This window comes from Camelus ferus, chromosome 7 (assembly GCF_009834535.1).
Source record: "Camelus ferus isolate YT-003-E chromosome 7, BCGSAC_Cfer_1.0, whole genome shotgun sequence".
In the NCBI taxonomy this organism is placed as follows: domain Eukaryota; kingdom Metazoa; phylum Chordata; class Mammalia; order Artiodactyla; family Camelidae; genus Camelus; species Camelus ferus.
In genome coordinates this window covers 39,239,557-39,259,945 of record NC_045702.1, presented here as the reverse complement: position 1 = coordinate 39,259,945, position 20,389 = coordinate 39,239,557, and the positions used below count along the sequence as shown (strand labels likewise).

Here is a 20,389-nt window from a genome sequence, read left to right as displayed (position 1 = left end):
AAACAAAAACCTTGGCCAATCCCACTGAGAGCTCATGAGCAGTAATAACCCTGTAGAATTGGCCCAGTTGGGGCAAGAGGCTACACCTTACACCCTGCACAGACCAGTCACTGCGATACAGAAAGCCCCTAGAAATAAGGCATGGCCTTGGAAAGGGTAGCTGTCTTCAAGAAAGAACAGTCCCTAGAAAGGGGAAGCCATCTGCAACTGTCAGCTGTTAACCAGCAATTGGGAGAATAATTAATACTATAGTCTGAAGTCAGGGCTGGGGGTTGGGAGGTAAATACAAGCAGTACAATACACATCCAAATCATGTTCCAACTGGAAAACATAACCACATTTTTAATAAATTCCCACTGAACACCACTGTGCGTGACACACTGTGTTAGGTTAAGAATACAACACGAAACAAGATGGTCTCTGCCCTCAAGAATCTTCCAGACATGTGAGCAGTCGTTAATGATCACAAATGTAGGGGCTCAAAACAATATTCTTCAACTTCTGGTTTCTGGTTTGGCATGTAAAAAGGTCAGATGTGTTCACTCTGTCCTAACAAGTAAAAAGCTGAACAAACTAATCAATCTTACATCTGTGAGAAAACTGAGGTCACAGGGCAAACCACTGACCCAACAACTGGAGAGACGGGCAGATGCAGTCACAACTGACTGAAGTGCCAGCATGGGATAACGACTGTGATCAGTGTCCCACTGTGGTACACAGTGCATATATGGGAAATCTCTGTATTTTCAGCTCAATTATCTGTCATGAACCTAAAACTGGGGTAAAAAAGTTTATGATTTTCTAAAAAATTAAAAATAAAAACACCCATTTATTATCTCACAGGTCTGTAGGTCAGAAATCTGGATAGACTAGACTGGGTTCTCTGTTTTGCACGTCACAATGCCAAAATAAGGTGTGGGCAAGCAAAGGCTGTGACCTGAAGGCTCCGGAGAAGAATACATGTCCAAAGTCATTGCAAACGTTAGTGGAACTGAGTTCCTTGTGAGTGTAGCACTGAGATGCCACTTCCTTGCTGGCTGTCAGATAGCAACTGCTTTTACCTCTTAGAAGCTGCCATATTTTTTGCCATCTGGCCCCTTCATTTTAAAACAGGGCCACCAGCAGCACATCAAGTCTTTCTCAGGCTTGGAATCTGACTTTCCTTTTTGCTACTCGCTAGGAAAAAAAACCTCTGGTTTTAAAATTCTGATCACCCAAATAGTCACCCTTTAAAAAGGTCAAACTGCCTTGTAACACAACCTCATCATGGGAGTAAAATCCCTTAACATAACAGTTCTACAGGTTTGGGCAGGAAGCCTTGGAGGCCATTTCAGCTGTGCCTATCACAACCATGGTGACAGGCTGATAGGATACCTTGGTAAAGGAAGATCTGGTGGCTTCTTTTGCCTTCCTGAATAGGAGTGGAGAGTAGTGAGTCTGATGGGAGAGGTTTTAGGATGAAGAAATTTGATTGATCAGCTTTATGGGCTCAGCAGTCTGGGGATTAAAGCAGAGGACGAAGAGTTTGGTTTGAGGTTCTTTGGGGTAAGCTGGACAGAAGAACCGCAGGTCAAGGGAGGTAACAGGCTGAAGTGATGGACCACAGAATGTGGCCCAGAAACAGAAGACAGAGAAACCTGGAGTGAGGGAGAAGAGACAGGAATTAACCTGCAGGGGCTGCAGTGGGCGTCGAGATTCCGGTCAAAGCAGAAAGTGGAGGAAGGCTTTCCTAAGAGGTTAAAATTTAGATAAGTGGTTTTTCAAATCTGACCCCACCCCCACCGCCCTGCAACCAACACCATTAGCATCATTTAGGAACTTGTTAGAAATGCAGATACCCCAGGCTATCGCAGACTTAGCAAATCAGAATTTCTGAAACTAGGAGTAGGGCACAGGGCTCTGTTTTAACAAGAACTGCAGGGGATTTTGATGCCCCATAAGCTTGAGAATCATTTATATCATTCTTCCATTTTGTAACAGAATATGTTTATCATGAATGGGATTCCAGCAGAAGAAAGAAAACTCCTGGAAGGAGAATTTTCTGCTGCATGCTGAGCTAGAAATGCCAAGGATAAGTGTAAGGATACTGGCCTTAGGGTTTTCAGAAACAACAAGTCTTGGGCCATTCCATCCAATTGTTTTTACTGAGATAAACTTTCCAGTGCCAAGACTAGGGGTAGTTACTGAAGAGAGCTGGAGGAGTCAGCCTGGCCTGCATCGGTTATCCTTTAAAGAAGGGGGGAATCCAACCCCCAGGAAAAAGGGCAGGAAGAGGGAACAATGGGTTCCTGGGACCTTGAGTGATGAAAGCAGCAACACACCCTGGTGGAGAGGGAAGGACATTCTTGAGCAAGATCTGGCTCCACTTTAGCTCAGCAAAGAACAGACACCCTCCCCCAGCGGCAAGCACCATTCCAACGTGCTGAGCTGCTTCAGCTGCAGCACTGCCAAAGCCGGAAGTTCTCAAGTGGTCTGCGCTTAGCCAACAGGATGGGGATATTATTTTGGGATGTGGGCAGCTGACCCACTACATAACCTCTACATCTTTATAATTTTTCTAAATCAGTTATTTGGGGAATAATAATAATCATGGGACAATGGTAGTAAGTGTGAAGGGAGTTAAACACATGGTTTTTTCTTCTTATTGTAAGAGATCCCTTCCCTCCAAAAAACTTCACCAAACATGCCAGGGGTTTATGAATCAGGACTTCTGTGTGCAGCAAAGACCAACATGCTTTACACTGTTGAATTAAAAAATGAAAGAAACAATGCAGACAAATGTGTATAAATTGCTAGCATTTCTGTTAAGACAGAAAAAAAATTTGCTTGTGACACATAAAATAATTCCAGAGGATTTCACAAGAAAGTGGTAAAATTGGTAGCCACTGGGAAAGGGAACTGAGTAGCTGGGGAAGAGGTTTTTCATGATTAAACCTTATATACCTTTTAAATTGGGACAGTGTAATATATTATCATGATTCAAAAATAAATGAATTTTTTTAATAAATAAAATAATGAGCTTTTATTATCCTCAACAAGAGGAAAGTCAAGCCTGAAGTCTATGGGCAGTAAGTAGCCCCACCAAGGAGGGTGAAAACTGTGGCAGCACCTGGAGGAGCTTCCTCAGAGATTCCCTTAGTCTGGACACCCTGCCGGAGGCATTTCTAAGGGATCACAAACCACAGTGATCAGCAGGGACAAAAGCTTTCCGACCTGAAATCAGCAGCTGCCCAGAGCTAGCACCTGGCAAGATACAACCCTCTCTCCTCTGGGTCACACCTTTACTGGAAGGTAGGTGAGAATTCGCACCTGTGACACCAAATCTCCTCCTCTCTTGGTGACTCTCCCACATTCCTCTGATCTTTGGCCACAGTGTTTGATTTTTGAGAAGAGAATGCTGAACAAGTCAACTTCTTGTCATTCTGAGTCTGAACTCTCACTTGACTTGGAAGACTTATGCTTTCGTTTTTTCTTCTTCTTTTTTTCTTTCTTCTTCTTCTTATGCTTTTCTTTCTTCTTCTTTTTCTTGTGTTTCTCTTTACATTCTGAAGAACTGGAGCTGCTCTCATCTTCATCTGAGGTTGAATCCTCCAGTAACTGTTTTAACTGTTGTATCCTAAACACATAAGAATGAAAAAAAATAAACATGTAAGAATGGCCAAAGAACCATATTCAACTTAACTTAAAAAAATTTTTTAAGGTATAAATCTAAGAACAGTAGTGAGTGTGAAAAATGTCATAAATAATCACCTCATTGAAGACAGTATTTTTATTTTTGTATGTTTTCCCCATTCTTGTCTACATCCATGCTTATTTTACATGACTGTACCCAGTGTACAAGCCACTTTGTATTCTTCTCATTGTCCTAAATATTTCTGCATGTTTCCATATTCCTTGCTATTATAACTTCAACAGATGCACACTTTCCTAAGTCATTCCCCCACTTTTAAGTTCAAACTAGGTAATCTACCTCCTCGACAACTATAATTCAATATCACTAATTTGGGGGGAAGAAAAACCCTGTTTTTTCACTCTATCTTTATTCATGTCTAAGAATAATTTTTAACAATAGTTCAGATCCTTAAAGACACTGGAGAAGATAAACTAAATATATGAAAGAACCAATCATACAGGAGGACTACATACCACAACGTGGGTTGCCAACATCAACTATCAGTGCCATGAGTGGGCTGTGCCAAGCCCACTGCTTTAAGCTAATCCAAAGTAGAACAGGCTGCCCTGCTCATTCCCCACAAACTGGCCTTTTCAGGGATTACTCCTGCTCTCCAAATATTTCACAATTAAAGTACCATATTTATTAAACCATTTCTCTAATACTGAAATGGTTGTTTCCAACTTTATATAGTGTTAGACTTTAAGACGATTATTGTTACCATTGGGACAACCTCACCTTACATCCTTTTCATGTCTTTTATTCTCTCGTATGATGTCATACATGGGATCTTCATGTGCCTTAAAGGGGAGAAAAGGTTAAGACTGGGTTAGGGTTCATTGGTTGTTAGTTAATTAAACATTAAGTCCCTCTGTTACCAAAAAAGCCAGTCATTCTTTTCCAGCTTGCTGTTCAATACATTCTAATCCTTCCTATGGGTCACCTGCACTACAAACTTGCTGTGATAAGAATTTTCCAATTAGAAAAAAACAGTATAATTTAAGTATCCTTTATACAGAAACAAACCATTGAAAAATCATGAAAAGTTATTCAAGGAAGAAATATTTGAGGCAATTCTCTTTGTTCTATGTGACAGGTAACCAAGAAATAGTGTTAAGAAAAACAAGTGAATTACAAAATTATACCTAAGAATGAAATATTTATAAGTACACAAAAATATATAAGTACCTCAAATAAAGTCTGAAACTATACTGGAAGTAGAGATAATTTTAAATGATCTGAATTACTTAAAAATAAGAATACATATACAAGAAACGTTATGGTACATGAATTACCTCATTTTAAAAAAGAATAAATGTTTATTATAGAAATTTTAGGTAAGATCAGAAAATTAAATTTTAAAAAATCTATTACTTCACTACCCAGGGATAACAGTAATATTAACATTTAGTCTCTTTTTTCAATCATTATTAATAAACTTACAAAAAATTATACACATACTCTGTAACTCTACTACTTTTCACATATTTTCATGAACATGTTCCCACATTACACATTCTTCTGAAACATAATTCCTAGTGGCTAAATAATTTGTGTTACAGTAATTTCTGTTGATATGCTGGACTAAGTTGTTTCCTATTTTTCTTTAGTTTCCATTTTTTTCATAATATAAATAATTATGAAAGCCACCCTTATACATACATGAGCAGTCGTGTGCATGTATTAATGTTCTCTTATATCCTAAAGGTAGGTTCTTAGAAGTGGGATTTCTGAGCCAAGAAAAAGATGAATATATTTAAAACTTTTGAGATTTATCACCAAACTATGTTCTATAGTATCTATAAAAGTTGTCATTCCACCCTGAAGTGGACTGATTGACCCAAAATAAGTTATTTCAGATTATTAAAATGAAAACACAACATCTTAAATGTCTTAAAAACTTTGCAGAATGTCTGTTGACCCCAGTTTAATATATGTTGATAACGTCAGTACATCTGGACAGCTGAATGTTTCACTTGACAGAAGCAGTTACTGAATGGTGAATTAACACCGCTGGAAGGTGCCTCTGTTAAAATAAAGTGAGGAAATGACAGATCTATTTTACCATCATATAGAGAGCATATATAATTTATATATACACTTCTAGCTCATAATTTAAAGATATATAATCTTTACCTAAAGCCTGGAAAACTAAAACCCTGATTTTTACTTATGATACATGACATTTTTATGTAATAAGTTTAAAAAAGTGATTGAATAACAGCTGCTTCAGAAAAAGAATCACTATTGCCAAAGTATAAGCAAATAACACTTTAATAAAGAAGTTAGTTTCTTGTCAAAGAACTGATCTGTCACAAATGTACAAGCATACCTCGTTTTACTGCATTTCACATTATTGTGCTTTGCAGATACTGCGTTTTTCACAAATTGAAGGTTTGTGGCAACCCTATGTCAAGCAAGTCTATCAGAGCCATTTTTCCAACAGCATTTGCTCATTTCATGTCTCTGTGTCACTTTTTGGTATTCTCACAATATTTCAAGCTTTTTCATTACTACTATATTTGTTATGGTGATGTGTGACCAGTGAACTTTGATGGTAGTACTACAACTCTCTGAAGGCTCAGATGATGGTTAGCATTTTTTAGTATGAAAGTATTTTAAAGTAAGTTATATACTTTTTTTTTAGACATAATGCTATTGCATAGACTACAGTACAATGTAAACATAACTTATATATGCACTGGAAAATAAAAAATTTGTGTGACTGACTATATTGCAGTATTCACTTTATTGCAGTTCTAAATATGGCTAGAACCAGACCTGAGATTATCTCCGAGGTATGCCTGTAATTTAACACAGATGTGGTTAACACTAGATACTCCGGCTGAACGTCTTCTGGGAATGTATTTTATGTGAGTTTCCAGTTCACTGATTACTGCCTAATTCATCGATATTCACTATCTCTGATAAATGTAAATTGATATGGTGGGGCTCTACTTACTACTCTGAACTGCTCTAGCTTTTGGTTGCCTTTGATAAAAAAGGGGCATTCTTTGTCGCCGGTTCGATGACCGTATCGTTTACAGCGCCAACCTGAAAACAAAGAGGAAATACTTCTGTAAGATAACAGTTTTCTTTAATGAAGAATCAGTAGATCATACTAAAGTTTTTCTTCACTAAACTCCAATTCTAAAAGCAAATGCCATCAGTTGATGAACCATGTAAGAGTCTAAAAAATAAACGGGAACTACAGACCTTCCTCAATTTATGATGGGGTTACAACCCAATAAACCTATCATAAATTGAAAATATTATTCGAAAATGCACTTAATGCACCTAATCTACTGAACATCATACATGGCCTAGCCTACCTTAAATGTGCTCAGAACACCTACATTAGGCAAAATCATCTAACACAAAGCCTGTTCTATAATAAAGTGCTGAACATCTTATGTAATTTATTGAACATTATACTGAAAGTGAAAAATAAAACGGTTGTATGGGAACATAACCTTGAGAGCTGGATATCAGGAAACCACTGAAAAAAATGCAGCTTGGGGTTCTCTGTCAATTGCCTCTGAACTGTCCCTTCTTTATCTCTCTCAAAATTTAAAGTTCAAGAAAGAAAGATTACACTCCTTCAAACCAATGTTTTTCTTTGTGTTCAAAACTGTCTTACTTTTAAAGGAAAGGTGATGATTACTATTCAAAATGTGGTCCATGACCAAGCAAAATCAGCAACACATGGGAGACTGTTAGAAATGCACAGTATTAGGCCTACCCTGGAACACTGACACATACTTGAACTTCAAAGATTTCCTGGTGATTTGTAGACACATTAAAGTTTGAGAACCACTGTTCTAGATAATATTACTATCAATAAAATCAATGAAAGTGTGCATATATATATATATATCTTGTCTGAGATGAACCCAAGTTTTATGATGCCTGAGCTTAAATTATTTGGTGGTGATGGGGAGCTCTTAGGGTAAAAAAAACAATCTCGCCTTGGCAAATTTTATAAGATCATATGATCATATCAACATATCATGGTGGTCCCTCCAGGTCTTTGAAAGGCACAAGTGAGGAGCCCTAAAACTTATGTAAACTTCATTTACTTTTTGGTAAAACTGGATCTGGTTCCAACAGAAAACTTATTTTTCAAGTCAACGCAAATAACTATAATATAGTAAGTGAAATGCAACTAACCACCTCATTAAACAGAGCAATGGTTTTCAAACTTTAAAAAAAGCTGGAGATTTCTGGGTAAAGAGGACGAACTAAACATCTTCATTCCCTTCCAGAGAGTCCATGAAAGTGACAATGAAGAGAATTTTTTTCAAAAGGAATTATCCAGGAAGTATCTCAAAAACGGCCAAGTGACCACCTCCATAAATCTGTTCCTCCATAAAAGCATTGGAAATAGTTGCAAGTTTATCCAAATCAACTTACTTAAACCCTGGAAATTAACCAAAGGCTTGCCACAATCTGAGGAGCATTAATTCAAGAAAACCTAATGAACTTTGCTAAGAACAGCAGCATTTTTGGCATTTTAACTGGGCCTACTCCCAACCCTCTTCCCCACTTCCACAATAATCTTAAAAACAAGCAGCTTTGCAACCATGACAGCTGTAAAAAGCAGTAGTGTCAGACCCACTGAAAAGGGGAGACTGGATTTTGAGTATCTCAAAAAGCCCTAACCCCACAGCACAGAGCCACACTGGCAGAGTATTGTTGCTATTTGACTGGTCATGTAGCTTGCTCTACGGACAAAGCCCTACTACCCCCAGGGTATTTGTCACAAACAATCACCTGCAATTGTTCAACATAACAGCTTATTATGGCTGTGATATCACTGGGTAAATAAGAGCCCAGCCAAAAGTTTAAAAGGAAGATCTGGGGAAGAAGATGTCCATAGAGGGCTCTCAAAAATTCTGACATAATCCAGGGAAGCTAGAAGACTGTTCTTATGTGTAAGTCTGTGTTCATGCATAGTAAAGGGCTGAAAAGGCCTTATTTTCTCATTTCTGGCTCACCGTAAGGTTCTGTGCAAGCAGGTACTAAAGGCTAAGGCAGATACATAAACCAAACCACCTGAACATTTGAGGCATTTCTTAACACACACATATAACCTCTTGGCAAAGAGTAGAAGGTTTCTTAGATCAAGGCATTTAAGGAAATCTCTGTCATATTATTAGCTGACCACTAAGCTAACCGAGTAGAGACTTCAGTAGCCATATACTGCAGAGAATACAGACTTACAGAATTAGTCCAGGAAAGTCACTAAAAACATAAAAAAGGAACAGTAACAAACCCTGGGTAGGAGGGAGAATCTGATTTCCAGACCACCTAATGTTATCTAAAATGTGTAGTTTTCATCAAAAACTTGCAAACACACAAAGAAACAAAGTCCACATGATCCAGCAATCCCACTCCTATGCATATATCCAGAAGACACTTTAATTCAACAAGCTACATGCACCCCAATGTTCACAGCAGCACTATTTACAATAGCCAAGACATGGAAACAACTTAAATGTCCACTGACAGATGACTGGATTAAAAAGGTGTGTGGGGGGGTGTGCGCACATGTATGCACACACATATATACATGTATGTGTATGCATGTATACATACATATATGTGTATATACACATGTATATACATGTATACATACACGCACACACACACAGAGTGGAATACTACTCAGTCATAAGGAATGAAATAAAGCCATTTGCAACAACATGGATGGATCTAGAGATTATCATACTAAGTGAAGTAAGCCAGAAAGAGAAAGAAATATCATATGGTATCACTTATATATGGAATCTAAAAAATAACACAAAAGAACTTATTTACAAAACAGAAACAGACTCACAGAAATAGGGAAAAAAAACTTAGTTATTAAAGGGGAACAGGTGGGGGAGGGATAAATTGGGAGTCAGACAAGATATGTTGTAGTAACTTATAATGAAAGAGAATATGAAAAGAAATATATATACAGATATATACACAGACACACATACAACTGAAACACTACGCTGTACATCAGAAATTAATACAACATTGCAAACTGACTATACTTCAATAAAAAAAAGCTATTCCCCCCTCAAAAAATAAAATAAAATAGATAAAGAACAAGGTCCTACTGTATAGCACAGGGAATTATATTCAATATCTTATAGTAACCTATAATGAAAAATAATACACACATGTGTGCATGTATAACTAAATCACAATGCTGTATACCAGAGAATAACACAACATTGTAAACTGACTACATTTCAATAAAAAATAAGAATAAAAAAAAAGAGATGCAATTAAAGCAGTGCTCACAGGAAATTTATAGCATTAAATGTCAGTATTGGAAAAGAATGAAACTCTCATATCAATAATCTAAGGTTCAATTTAAAAATCTAGAAAACAAAGAGCAACCTAAACCAAAGGCAAGCAGAAGGGGGATAACGAACTACTGGTATCTGCAATGCCACAGAAGAACCTCAAAAATATTATGCTAAAAGAAAGAAGTCATTTCACTTATATGTGGAATCTAAAAAAAAAAACCAAGCTCCTAGATACAGAAAACAGATTGGTAGTTACCAGAGGCAGGGGTGGGGTGGGAGAAATGGGTGAAAGGGGTCAAAAGGAACAAACTTCCCATTACAACATAAAGTCATGGGGACGTGATGTACGGCGTGGTGACTAGAGTTGATACCGCACTGCGTATCTGAAAGTTGGTAAGAGAGAAGACCTTGACAAATTTTGTAACTATGTACGGTCACAGACGTTAACTAGACTTATTGTGATAGTCATTTTGCAATATATACAAATATTAAATCATTATGTTGTATACATGAAACTAATATAACATTAAATGTCAATTATACATCAATTTAAAAAGATAGTGGAACTCAAGCAAGAGGAAAAAAAGCAGTTCATTAAAAACAAAAAAAAATCAAAGAAGTCAGACACAAGAGACCACAGACTGTATGAATCCAGAAAAGCCAAACTGATAAAGACTGTAGATTAATGGTTGTCTGAGGCTGGTAATGGGGCTTAACTGGAAATAAGCCATGAGGGATCTTAATGGGGAGATGAAATTTTCTAAAACTTACTCAGGGCAATGGTTGCAGATACTCAGTAGCTACTAAACTGTATGCTTAAAATGGGTGAATTTCATTATATATAAATTAAACTGCAATAAAGCATTTTTCAAAAAACCACAAACCCAAGAAGTGAGGGAAAAGCCATAAGGGTCAAATGCAAAAAAAATGTTGGATGTCACAATGCAGACACATTAATACTAAATTAAGAGCAGACACCAGAAAACCGAATTCCAAGGCACCGGAGGGGAGAATTAAGAATCAACTCAATGTCTTTTTTTTAATTTTAATTTTTTTTTGTTTGTCAACTCAATTTCTATTTGCATAACCTCCAAAGAGTTCAGGAACTGGCAGCACCAGATACCCCTGAAAGCAAAGGTAAAGGCGGAGCTGAAATAAGGAGGACTGATGAAAAGTCCAAGGACAACTATTTCTAGACCTGATAGACGGAATTTTATTGTCTGAAAAAGGTAAAGCATAGGGTCTCTGGCCAAAGAGACATCAGACACATTCGAAGGCAAGGCACTATACTAAATATCGAACACTACATGAGCAAATAAAAAGAAGATGGTAAGGTTTCCCTGTCTTCTTGCTCCAATCAGATCCCACAACACTCGGAGCTTGGTCTTGACCCTCCATGGAGAAGCCTTCTTCACTAAGGAAATATAACCCACCCGAAGAAGAAAAACCTATAGGTACTGACCTCACAGGTTCCCAACTGATTGGACTAGAAGGTCACACTTCAGTGAAACCCAACAAGCCATACTCACACACTTCGACCTTCCAATCAACTTTTTATCTTCCACAGATGAGCAAGAATAGCTGGGGCTGCCAGTCTCCAAGATGAACCCAGTAATCTCTGACTTCTAGAAAGCATGCCCCCATGTAGTCCCAGCCACCTTGAATAAGGCTAACTGTTGTAACCCAGGATTCTGGAGAAAGGATGATGTGTGAATGGAGACAAAGAGACTGGAAACTGCTATTTTAATTATGTGCATGAAGAATCTTTGTACAAACAAATGTCTTTAAAGGCAGCAGGACCCTTTCCTCAAATGCCATCTTATGCTAGATGCAGGTGTCACTGCTCTGGTGCGGTAGAGCGTCTTCACACAGACCTCTACCTGCTCCAGACCCACCCTCTGTGATCCCTGACTCCTCTTAGGTTACCTAGATAAAACCTCAACACCACTGAGGATGAGTGACTGAGGCAATCCCCAAAGGGACAGCCCTGCAATGCATCCCTTGTCCCTCGTGGCATGTCTACACAGAATATCCTTTCTGTTATAGGAGTATCACTGAAGCACATACTACAGCCCTGTGGAAGGCCACTGTCCCTGGGGCCGGAAGCTCTGGAGTCTGAGCCCTGCTCTGCCCCTTACCTCAGACCACTTACTAACATATATAAGGGGGCTTCGCATCTATAGAATAGAGATCATGCCCTGACTTTCACAGAGCTGTGGTGAGAATGAATTAATTAAAAGAAATGAACATGTTTTGTAAACTGTGGTCCATGACTTGCATGTACTGAGGATGTCACTTGAAACCCTTTCATACTCACACTGCATGACTTTGACTTCTTTCCCCAGTGGCATCCAAAGTCCTTTGGTTGGTGCGTGGGCCAGAAATTCCCTGGCATGTTCATTGCCTGGGACATCTGGTATACAGTCTTCTGGCTTAGTCTCATCTTCCTGAAAAAGGAAACAATGTCTAAGCTCTACGGCAAAAAACACACTGGAATTCTCTCCCACCTGTTTGAGTACAAGCATTGTCTAGCTTTCTCATGGGCTCCAGATTCCAATGTCATCATAAGTTACCCCTGAAGAGCTAAAAAGACAAATTATAACTGACAGAAAAAACTAAAATAACTATACTAGAAGAACTATACCCCCAAAACAAAGTAGCTTTTCTTAGAGAAAAATTACCAGTGTCTACATAGCAATGATCTGTGAGCTCCAAATACTAATTCTAGATCACAAAAATTAGATCCTAAGATCACAAAAAGCTTTTTGCTAACCTAAAAGCTTTGTGGAATGAAGCAGAGTATAGAATTAAAGTAAGGTTTCCTAGAATAATAAAAGTAACATGTTAGATTAAAACGGATTATTAGAACTTTAAGGCCATCTCATGTTTTATAATCTCATACATGCCATATTTGTGAAATGTATTTTCACCATCAAATAACTGCACTATACTATTAAGGGTAAGGTGCTGGTTGTTTTTTTTTTTTAACCTTATGATTTTTTTCAAGTTTCCATGAGTATTAAATTTATAATGGAAGAATGTTTCTAAGTCTTTTTTTTTTTTTTTTCAATTGAAAGTTACTAAACAGAAAAGGTTGTTTTGGCTGTCAGTCCTCTAAGTCTCGCTCCCGCAGAAAGACACTGACACTGTGGCCAGGGTGCTGGAGGAGGGACTCGGGCACCAGGGGAGGCTGCACTGGATGAGCTTCAAGTCCCCTCAGAGTCCACTGTTCTCTGAGCTGATGACATTCAAGAAACCAGCACCAGGAGAGTCAGAGGAAGGAACATGGGGAGCAGAGCTTTGAGAAGATGCAGTCACAAGCGAATGTAGGGGAGCGATCGCTGAGAAACACACGTGGGCCTGCAGTGGTTTCTTATTTATTTAGTCAGACACAAGGCTGATTAAATTTCTGCAAAGGCACAGACTGTGACAAAGCGCAAAGTGTATGAACAGACTGGCATCTGCAGGGAAGAAACAGGACTATCATAAAAGGAGGATCAAACCTTATGCAGCTGTTTTTACTAACAAGTGACTGAGTCTGAGCACTGAGTGAAACGTGTCTTAGAGAAAAACCAAAGTACAAACTTCACACTGACCTTGATAAGCCCAGGAGGAGGTTTTTCATAACTAGAAAGGAAAAAAACACCTGTCATCAACAATGTTCATAGGAACATAACACATTTCAATCAGCAAAAAGCAACCGCAGTCCACAATAAAAAAGCTTTTTTCTTTAAGTAAAAACTTAAAACTACATTGTAACTGAAACAGTTAATAAAATATGTCCAGCAGCCAGAGATCCTACATAAACTGATGCTATACCACATCCCACTGGGATGTAGAACTTAAATTCACCAAAATAATAACTAATAACTAAGTTGGTGTCTTAGTACAATGATTTTATTTTTGAAAGAAGAGAAAGCAAGAGGTTGCAGGGAAAATGTGAAGTAACAAGAGCTGTGAATTTAATTATGGTTCCAAACTGTCATTATAGGTGTCGGGTGATTTACCTACCACAATTTCCAACTTCCCTACACTGAGAGGCTCATGGGGATGGGAGTACGTGACCTGTTTCAACAAGGACGGGGGCTGGGGGGGGGGGAGCAAAGCCAGAGGGAAGGGCCTACCATAGGGGAAGGAGGAGGGGGTGGTCTGTCCCAGAGGCTTCCCCTTCCATTTCCGTGCAGGCCTGTCCTGTCCACAGAGTGGGCTCAGGCTGGTGTCTGCTCCTCAGCTGTCTGACCACCCTCTATGCCCCTACTGACCTCACCCAACTCAGGGTGCAGGATGGCACTCGATAAAGAACTACTCTAGAGAAGCAGATGGCTGTGCGTGAACACACTTTCCTTCCAGCAATAGAGCTCTCAGACCCCCAGGGTCCTGAGGATACAAATCATGCCCATGCTCCCAACTTTTTTCCACTTTTCATTGCTCTGCCAGAACTTCCAGAAAAGGCTTCCAGATGCCAAATCTAGAAAATCAGTAGCAAATGCTCATGTTCATTTTTAAGTATTGACACACTGCTGGCTATTAAACACACAGTGTGGGTGGGAGGGTAACAGCTCAGTGGTAGAGTGCATGCTTAGCACGCATGAGGTCCTGGGTTCAATCCCCAGTACCTCCATTAAAAATAAATAAACCTAATTACCCCCCTCCACACACACACAAATAAGATAATTAAATTAAACACACAGCATGGTTGTTTGGCTTTAATCATGAATGCCTAAGGGACCAAAACCAAAAATAAGAATAAAAACAAAACAAAACAAAACAGGACAACCAAACATCCCAGGTCTGTTCAATACCTCTATAAGGAATGTTTAACTGAGGACATCTGGGCACTGCAACTGGTTTACAATTGTGTCTTGACTTCAAAAACTTGTAAATATGGGAGCTTCATCATGGCTGTACCTAGGCAGTGAGAGTGGGGATGACTAATTTTCCAAGTTTTCTTTAATGAAAATATTTTCTAACACAAAGCAGTGGCATCAGAGAGCCAGAACTTAGCAATGGAACAATGGAAATCTGCATAAATTGGGGAAATGATAACAGTTGATCTGCGGCCATTCATTAGAAATGTTAATGCTATGCCTTATGCATAAAGACCAAAGAGAGACTGGTAGTACAATCTATAAATCCACTAATCCAATAATACATCCTTTGAGTCACAAGAGTTGTACAAACAACAACATATGGCCAATCAAATTGAAAGCCAAATTACTGAAAAATATGCAACTGTTGATGCCAAGATGAAAAGGAGTGTGAAAGGACTACATATTTTGAAATCTATTATTAGCAACGGCATTCCCTAAAAAGTCAAGCTTACAATGGTTTTCAATAAGTTTAAAGGAAGGTGGTTGATGGTTTTTCCTAGGGTTAAACAATTCATTAATTTAACATATTAAAGAAGATAATTCTCAAAGTTTACAGTAATATTTAACTACTAAATATAATAGATTTGGAAATGGGAGTATGTTTATGTGAAGTTTAGCTTCTACGCCATGACAATCAAGAAGTCTACATTTATCTTTGTAGTTAATTCTTAATATTTGAAAAAGTTTGTGGAGGCCCATTATTTTGCACCATCTAAGAAGCCCACTATTCAATCATTCAGACTGTAATAACTTACTCTGTGTAGTAAGACTAAATTTACATAAGAGAGAATTTCTTCCCAATTGTGTATGAGGCAAGAAGTCTTTCTTTAGCCAAGTATTTCAAATTACTCTTTGTGATTCTGACTACTGGGGTGGGTTTAGAAAGATCCTTCATGTAAGCATGTTCCATTTCAAACGACTCTTCCTGCAACTGGCTCTTCTGGGACTGAATAGTGGAGACAAAACTCCATATATACTCGGAACATCCATTCTGTTATGCCCAGCAGCCCAGGAGCACTTGAGTGACAGCTGGAATGTGGGCTGGACACCGCTGGAGGACTCAGATGCCTTTGGGGGCCTGGCAGGTATGTCAGAGACAGAAGCCAGTAAAGTGTAAGAAAATGGCCAGTGGAGACTGAAGAGAGCACATAAGTGATGAAAGGATTTGAATTCAATTTGTAAAAAACTGTGGGGCTTGCCATTTAACATGGCTCACTGACCAATATGCTCTGTTTTTTATTTTTTTAATGACAGTTAAAAAAAAAAATTTAAGGTAGAAAGCCACAAAAAATTACTGAGTGGAGGTAATATCACAAAAAGATTTCAACAAACCTGGGAAAGTGGAAGGAAGAAACAACTGACCTCTGTACTCGGAGGATTTTACAGTCTTCGGAAGATGGGCTTGAGGAACGTAGACATGAACTGGCTGAAGCCACGGGTTTTTCCCTCCTTCCCTACAGCCAAGAAACTGCCCGCCCAACCCTGGAAGGAGACTGCAGATTCAGCCCCCTCTGAGCATGGCTGAGGATGGGGATGATAGTGACCATGGCTGAAAATAATTGTTGAGTCAGTCTCTGTCTGAACTCGGGGACACTCAGCCCTCTCCCTCCCAATCCACCCAGAACACTGGTGGTCAGGCATAGACCCCTCAACTGAAGGTTCTTTCCGGAAGAAACTGAACAGCCCTGGGAAAAAAATCTCCATCTATGGACATTTGAGAGTCTCTCAATCAAAAAGGCAGCCCACAGCCTTATCTCCCTACAGTGAAGCAATCCAGTCAGTGAAAAAGCACCTTCTCTCTCTTCCTCCCTCTCCTACAATGACCCCTGTCAAAGGAGCTTATAGTGCCTCACTCTTAATATGAAGAGACCCAGGTATCCAGACAATACAAGGAAAAAAGTCTAAATGGAAGACAAGGATCAAAAGAAAAGGCAAACACAGAGGTAATGGAGGGAGCAGAAGAAAAAAAAGAAAAGTTAATGAGTATCCTCAAAGATGGAACAAGAAAGGATACTATGGAAAAAGAATTCTCAGAATGAGAAAAAGCTCTTGAACTTAGAAAGATGATAACAGAATTTTTTTAATGTGCAGTAGAAGAAATGGAAGATAAATCTTCTACAAAGTAGATTGAAAAGTCAAAGAGATAGACAACAGTAGAGAAAAGATAATTAGAGGATCAACAGAAATCCAACAGAAAGAAAAAAATGAAGGAAAAGAAATTAAAACACAAATTAACGTATTAATTTAATACACCCATGAAATTAAAAAAACAAAACAAAACCCAAAAACAGACTCTTGTTGAAAAAAGACCCACATCATCATAAAACTTCAGGATGGCAAAAATAAGGGGAAGTTCCTTAATGCTTCCAAAGCTTTCAGAGTAGGATAATGTTGAGCAGGTAACTTACAAAAGAAAGGGAATCAGAGTGCTTTCAGACTCCTTAAGTAATTTTGGAAACTAGGCATGCCACCTCCAAAACTGAGTGAAAATAATTTTTGACCTAGAATTCTACACCTTGTCAAATTATCTATTAAGTGTGAGGACGGAATAAAAACATGTTCAGATATGCAAGGTGTCAAAAAATGTACCTCCAATGCCATTTTTCATAGGATTTACAGGATGTACTTCAGCAAAATACAGGAGTAAAGACAGAAAGAGGAACAGATGGAATCCAGAATGGGATTTGAAACAGGAGAGTGGTGAAGAAGTTCAAGGATGATGGTTGTACTGCAGGTCTAGAAGGTAATAATGAAAGATTACTAAAGGATAACAGATGGAAGATTCTAGGGAAAAAATAAATTGATTAATTATGAGATATATAGGAACATGTAGAGAAAGTACTTTCAGCTTTTGGAGCCTTTAGGGAAAAAACAGCAGTTGATAATAGAAAATAAAGCAAATGAAAAATTGAGGTTCTTATTAACTACTCGAAGGATAACAACTGTACTAGAAAGCAAAAAAAAAAAAAAAAAATCATAAAACACTGGCTCAAAAATAAACAACAATGCACAGTTAAAACATCACTAATTCTAACTTTGATTTAGCAGTTATTACAATAGAGCTGTATTGGAAGGATGGAAACAAGGACAGGTAAGAGAACCAAATCCTTATCTACCATGACAAGTTAATAGATAATGCCTAAAATTGATGAATCAAAGAAAGCAGTATAAACATATAATTTAGACATATAGTTAAATGCAAGAAGTAAAAACTAAAGGAGTTTACACATGGGAGGCTTGGCCTCCTTAGGAGGGAAGGGAGAGGAGGGTTATGCAGGGAGTATGAGGAGTTGGGCAGCCCACTACTAGTTTTTGTAGCATTTTTAGTATTATTTGAGCTTTCAAACTGTACACAAGGATTACACTGGTATGAATTAACTTAATTTAAAATCAAACAAGACTCTGAACTAAAAAAAGCAAACATGTCAATAGCTTAGCTAGTTTCAAACCTATGGAACTAGAAAAATCCCACTGATTTGAGAATCAGACACCTAGGCTCTGTTTTAGTTTTACTGGTTAGCAGGTCAGTGGCTTAACCACGGAGCCTCCATTTTCTCATCTACAAAAGGTTATCATCTTTCTCTGTGACAAAGCTCTATGAAGTACAAAATAAACATACAGTATTAACCATCATCTGGCATCCTACAGTTAAGGATACTGAAGGCTGAGTGGGGCTGAGCCTTGCCTGAGCTTATCCTAGGGAAACATTTTTGAACATCAGCCTTGCACAGGCAACAAAAAGCACCCCAGAGGGCCTTGAAGGGGCCAGGACTGTGAATGCCAGCGATGCAGCACCTGTATGGGCAACCCTTGCCCCCTGAGGTTCAGCTCAGGGGCTGCACTGAAAAGAGCAGGCCGGGCTGCACGGAAGCATGCATTTTGTACCAAAGCTCCCAGAGGTTAACGGTGAAGGATTAACCATCTGAGGACCTTTCCTTACATAATCGTCTCAGCATAAATAATGAGAAGTGCCTGGAACAGAAATAATTCGAATAACTCAGTGACCACCAAACTCAGAAAAGTTAAGACTTCTAAAGCTAATGACAAAATTACAGAAGAGAACCGAAAGCGTCATCAATTCAACCTTCCACCTGATGTTTAAATCTCCTTTACAACCCACCCTTCTCTCAGTGGTTACCAGGACTCTCCTCCAACCCTAGGCAGCTGGGGAAGCACAGTGCCTCCTACCTAGGTCAGGCACGCTGACCAGCAATAATGTATGACTCTGGTCCTAATTCTTGTTGATTTGGCCTCTTTGTAGCTTCCACCCTTAATACTGGTTTAAAAAAAAAATCCTGAGGACTAGAGAGAACAGCTCTGACAGCCTCCCCACGAATATTTAGGGACCAGGCCCTCACCCCACTGTTTATTCTACCTTCCTCACCACACTGCCGTTACAGGACTTTCTCTCCCTTATTAACAGCAGATGTAAAGGACGGGAGTTTTATCCAGCTCATAGCGGGCTCCTTGAACTGACAAACTGGAAAAGACCAGAGCGCTCAGCCGCACTTCTCAGTACTCAGTCCCCGAAACCTGACCGAGCGCCTAAAAGTGCCCCAGCCGAACCCCGCCGCCGCCGCACGAGGAATAAAACCGTCGCTTCCTGCTGGGGAGGCGCCCGCCGCCGCCGCCGCCGCCCGGACGAGCCTCGGGAGTGGAACCTCCCCCACCCGCCCCCGGATCCAAGGGGAGAGCCTCCCCACGCGGAGCCCGGAGTCATAACCCGCACCTGGCTCGCTGGGGCCCGAAGGGCCGACCTGCCCCATTGGCGGGTGTCCGAGGACCCCGCCTAAAGCGCCAAGACGCGCCGCGCGACCCCGGGCCCCGGCCCCATTCCTTGCAGAAGTCGGAGGCGGGCGTGACGGGCGGGGACTCACAAGGACTCTAGGTGCTTGAGCTCCTGCAGCTGCTGCGCGTCGTGCCGCCGCCGCTTCTGCTCCCGGCGCCGCTGCAGCTCCTGCTCTGGCGGCTCCCGCGGCCGCCGCGCGCCCCGGGCGCCCGCGTCGTCGCGCCCTGGCCGGGACGACATCGCGGCGCGGCTGCGGCGGCCCCGCGAAGCTGGCGAAGACGGCACTTCCTCCGCGTCGCGCACGCGGGTACCGCAGCGCCCCCTCCCGCCGCCGCCCCGTGGCCCTCCGCGCAGGGCCCGGTGTCCCCGCCGAGTTTGCCCGTCCCCGGCCTCCCAAGAGGCCTGTCCGGCCGCCTCCCCGTGGCGCAGCCGCAAGTCGGTGCTCTGAGCGCCCGAACCCCGCCGCAGGGTCGGCGGGTGCCGGAGACTGGAGCTCGCCCCCTGGCGGCGGCCGAGAGCCAAGGCGCTGAGGATGCTGAGGCGGGAACCTGAGCTTCCACTTGGTTCTCTTTAAATACACCTTCCTGAAGCCTTTAGAAATGTAAGCTGTTCAGTTGCTTTGAGGTCACCGTGCTTTGAGGAGAGAGATCATGTGAAGAGGCCCTGAGACAGTAAAAAGAGGAATGTCAGGCCAGACCCCACTGCCTAGCCACACCCCATCCCTGGTCAGACAACTCTAAGGTACATGCCA

The 20,389-nt window shown here is 40.3% G+C and overlaps 2 protein-coding genes across 2 annotated transcripts in view; both read right to left on the bottom strand.

The window, feature by feature from the left end:
* Positions 1–3,417: 3,417 nt before the first annotated feature.
* Positions 3,418–20,093, bottom strand: LOC102504680 (retinitis pigmentosa 9 protein). Its single transcript, XM_032483759.1, has 6 exons — positions 19,727–20,093; positions 13,575–13,605; positions 12,296–12,425; positions 6,636–6,727; positions 4,412–4,473; positions 3,418–3,616 (listed from the first exon to the last, which is right to left on the bottom strand). The coding sequence occupies exons 1-6, from the start codon at positions 19,876–19,878 to the stop codon at positions 3,418–3,420; spliced, it is 666 nt and encodes a 221-aa protein (XP_032339650.1). The 5' UTR covers positions 19,879–20,093.
* Positions 12,337–20,389, bottom strand: part of LOC102504942 (retinitis pigmentosa 9 protein) — a 116,291-nt gene continuing 108,238 nt past the window's right edge. The window contains exons 7-8 of the transcript XR_004321422.1: positions 13,575–13,605; positions 12,337–12,425 (exon numbers count right to left, since the gene is read on the bottom strand). The gene's annotated coding sequence lies outside the window, so the exon portion shown is untranslated. The remainder of the gene's footprint in view (positions 12,426–13,574; positions 13,606–20,389) is intronic.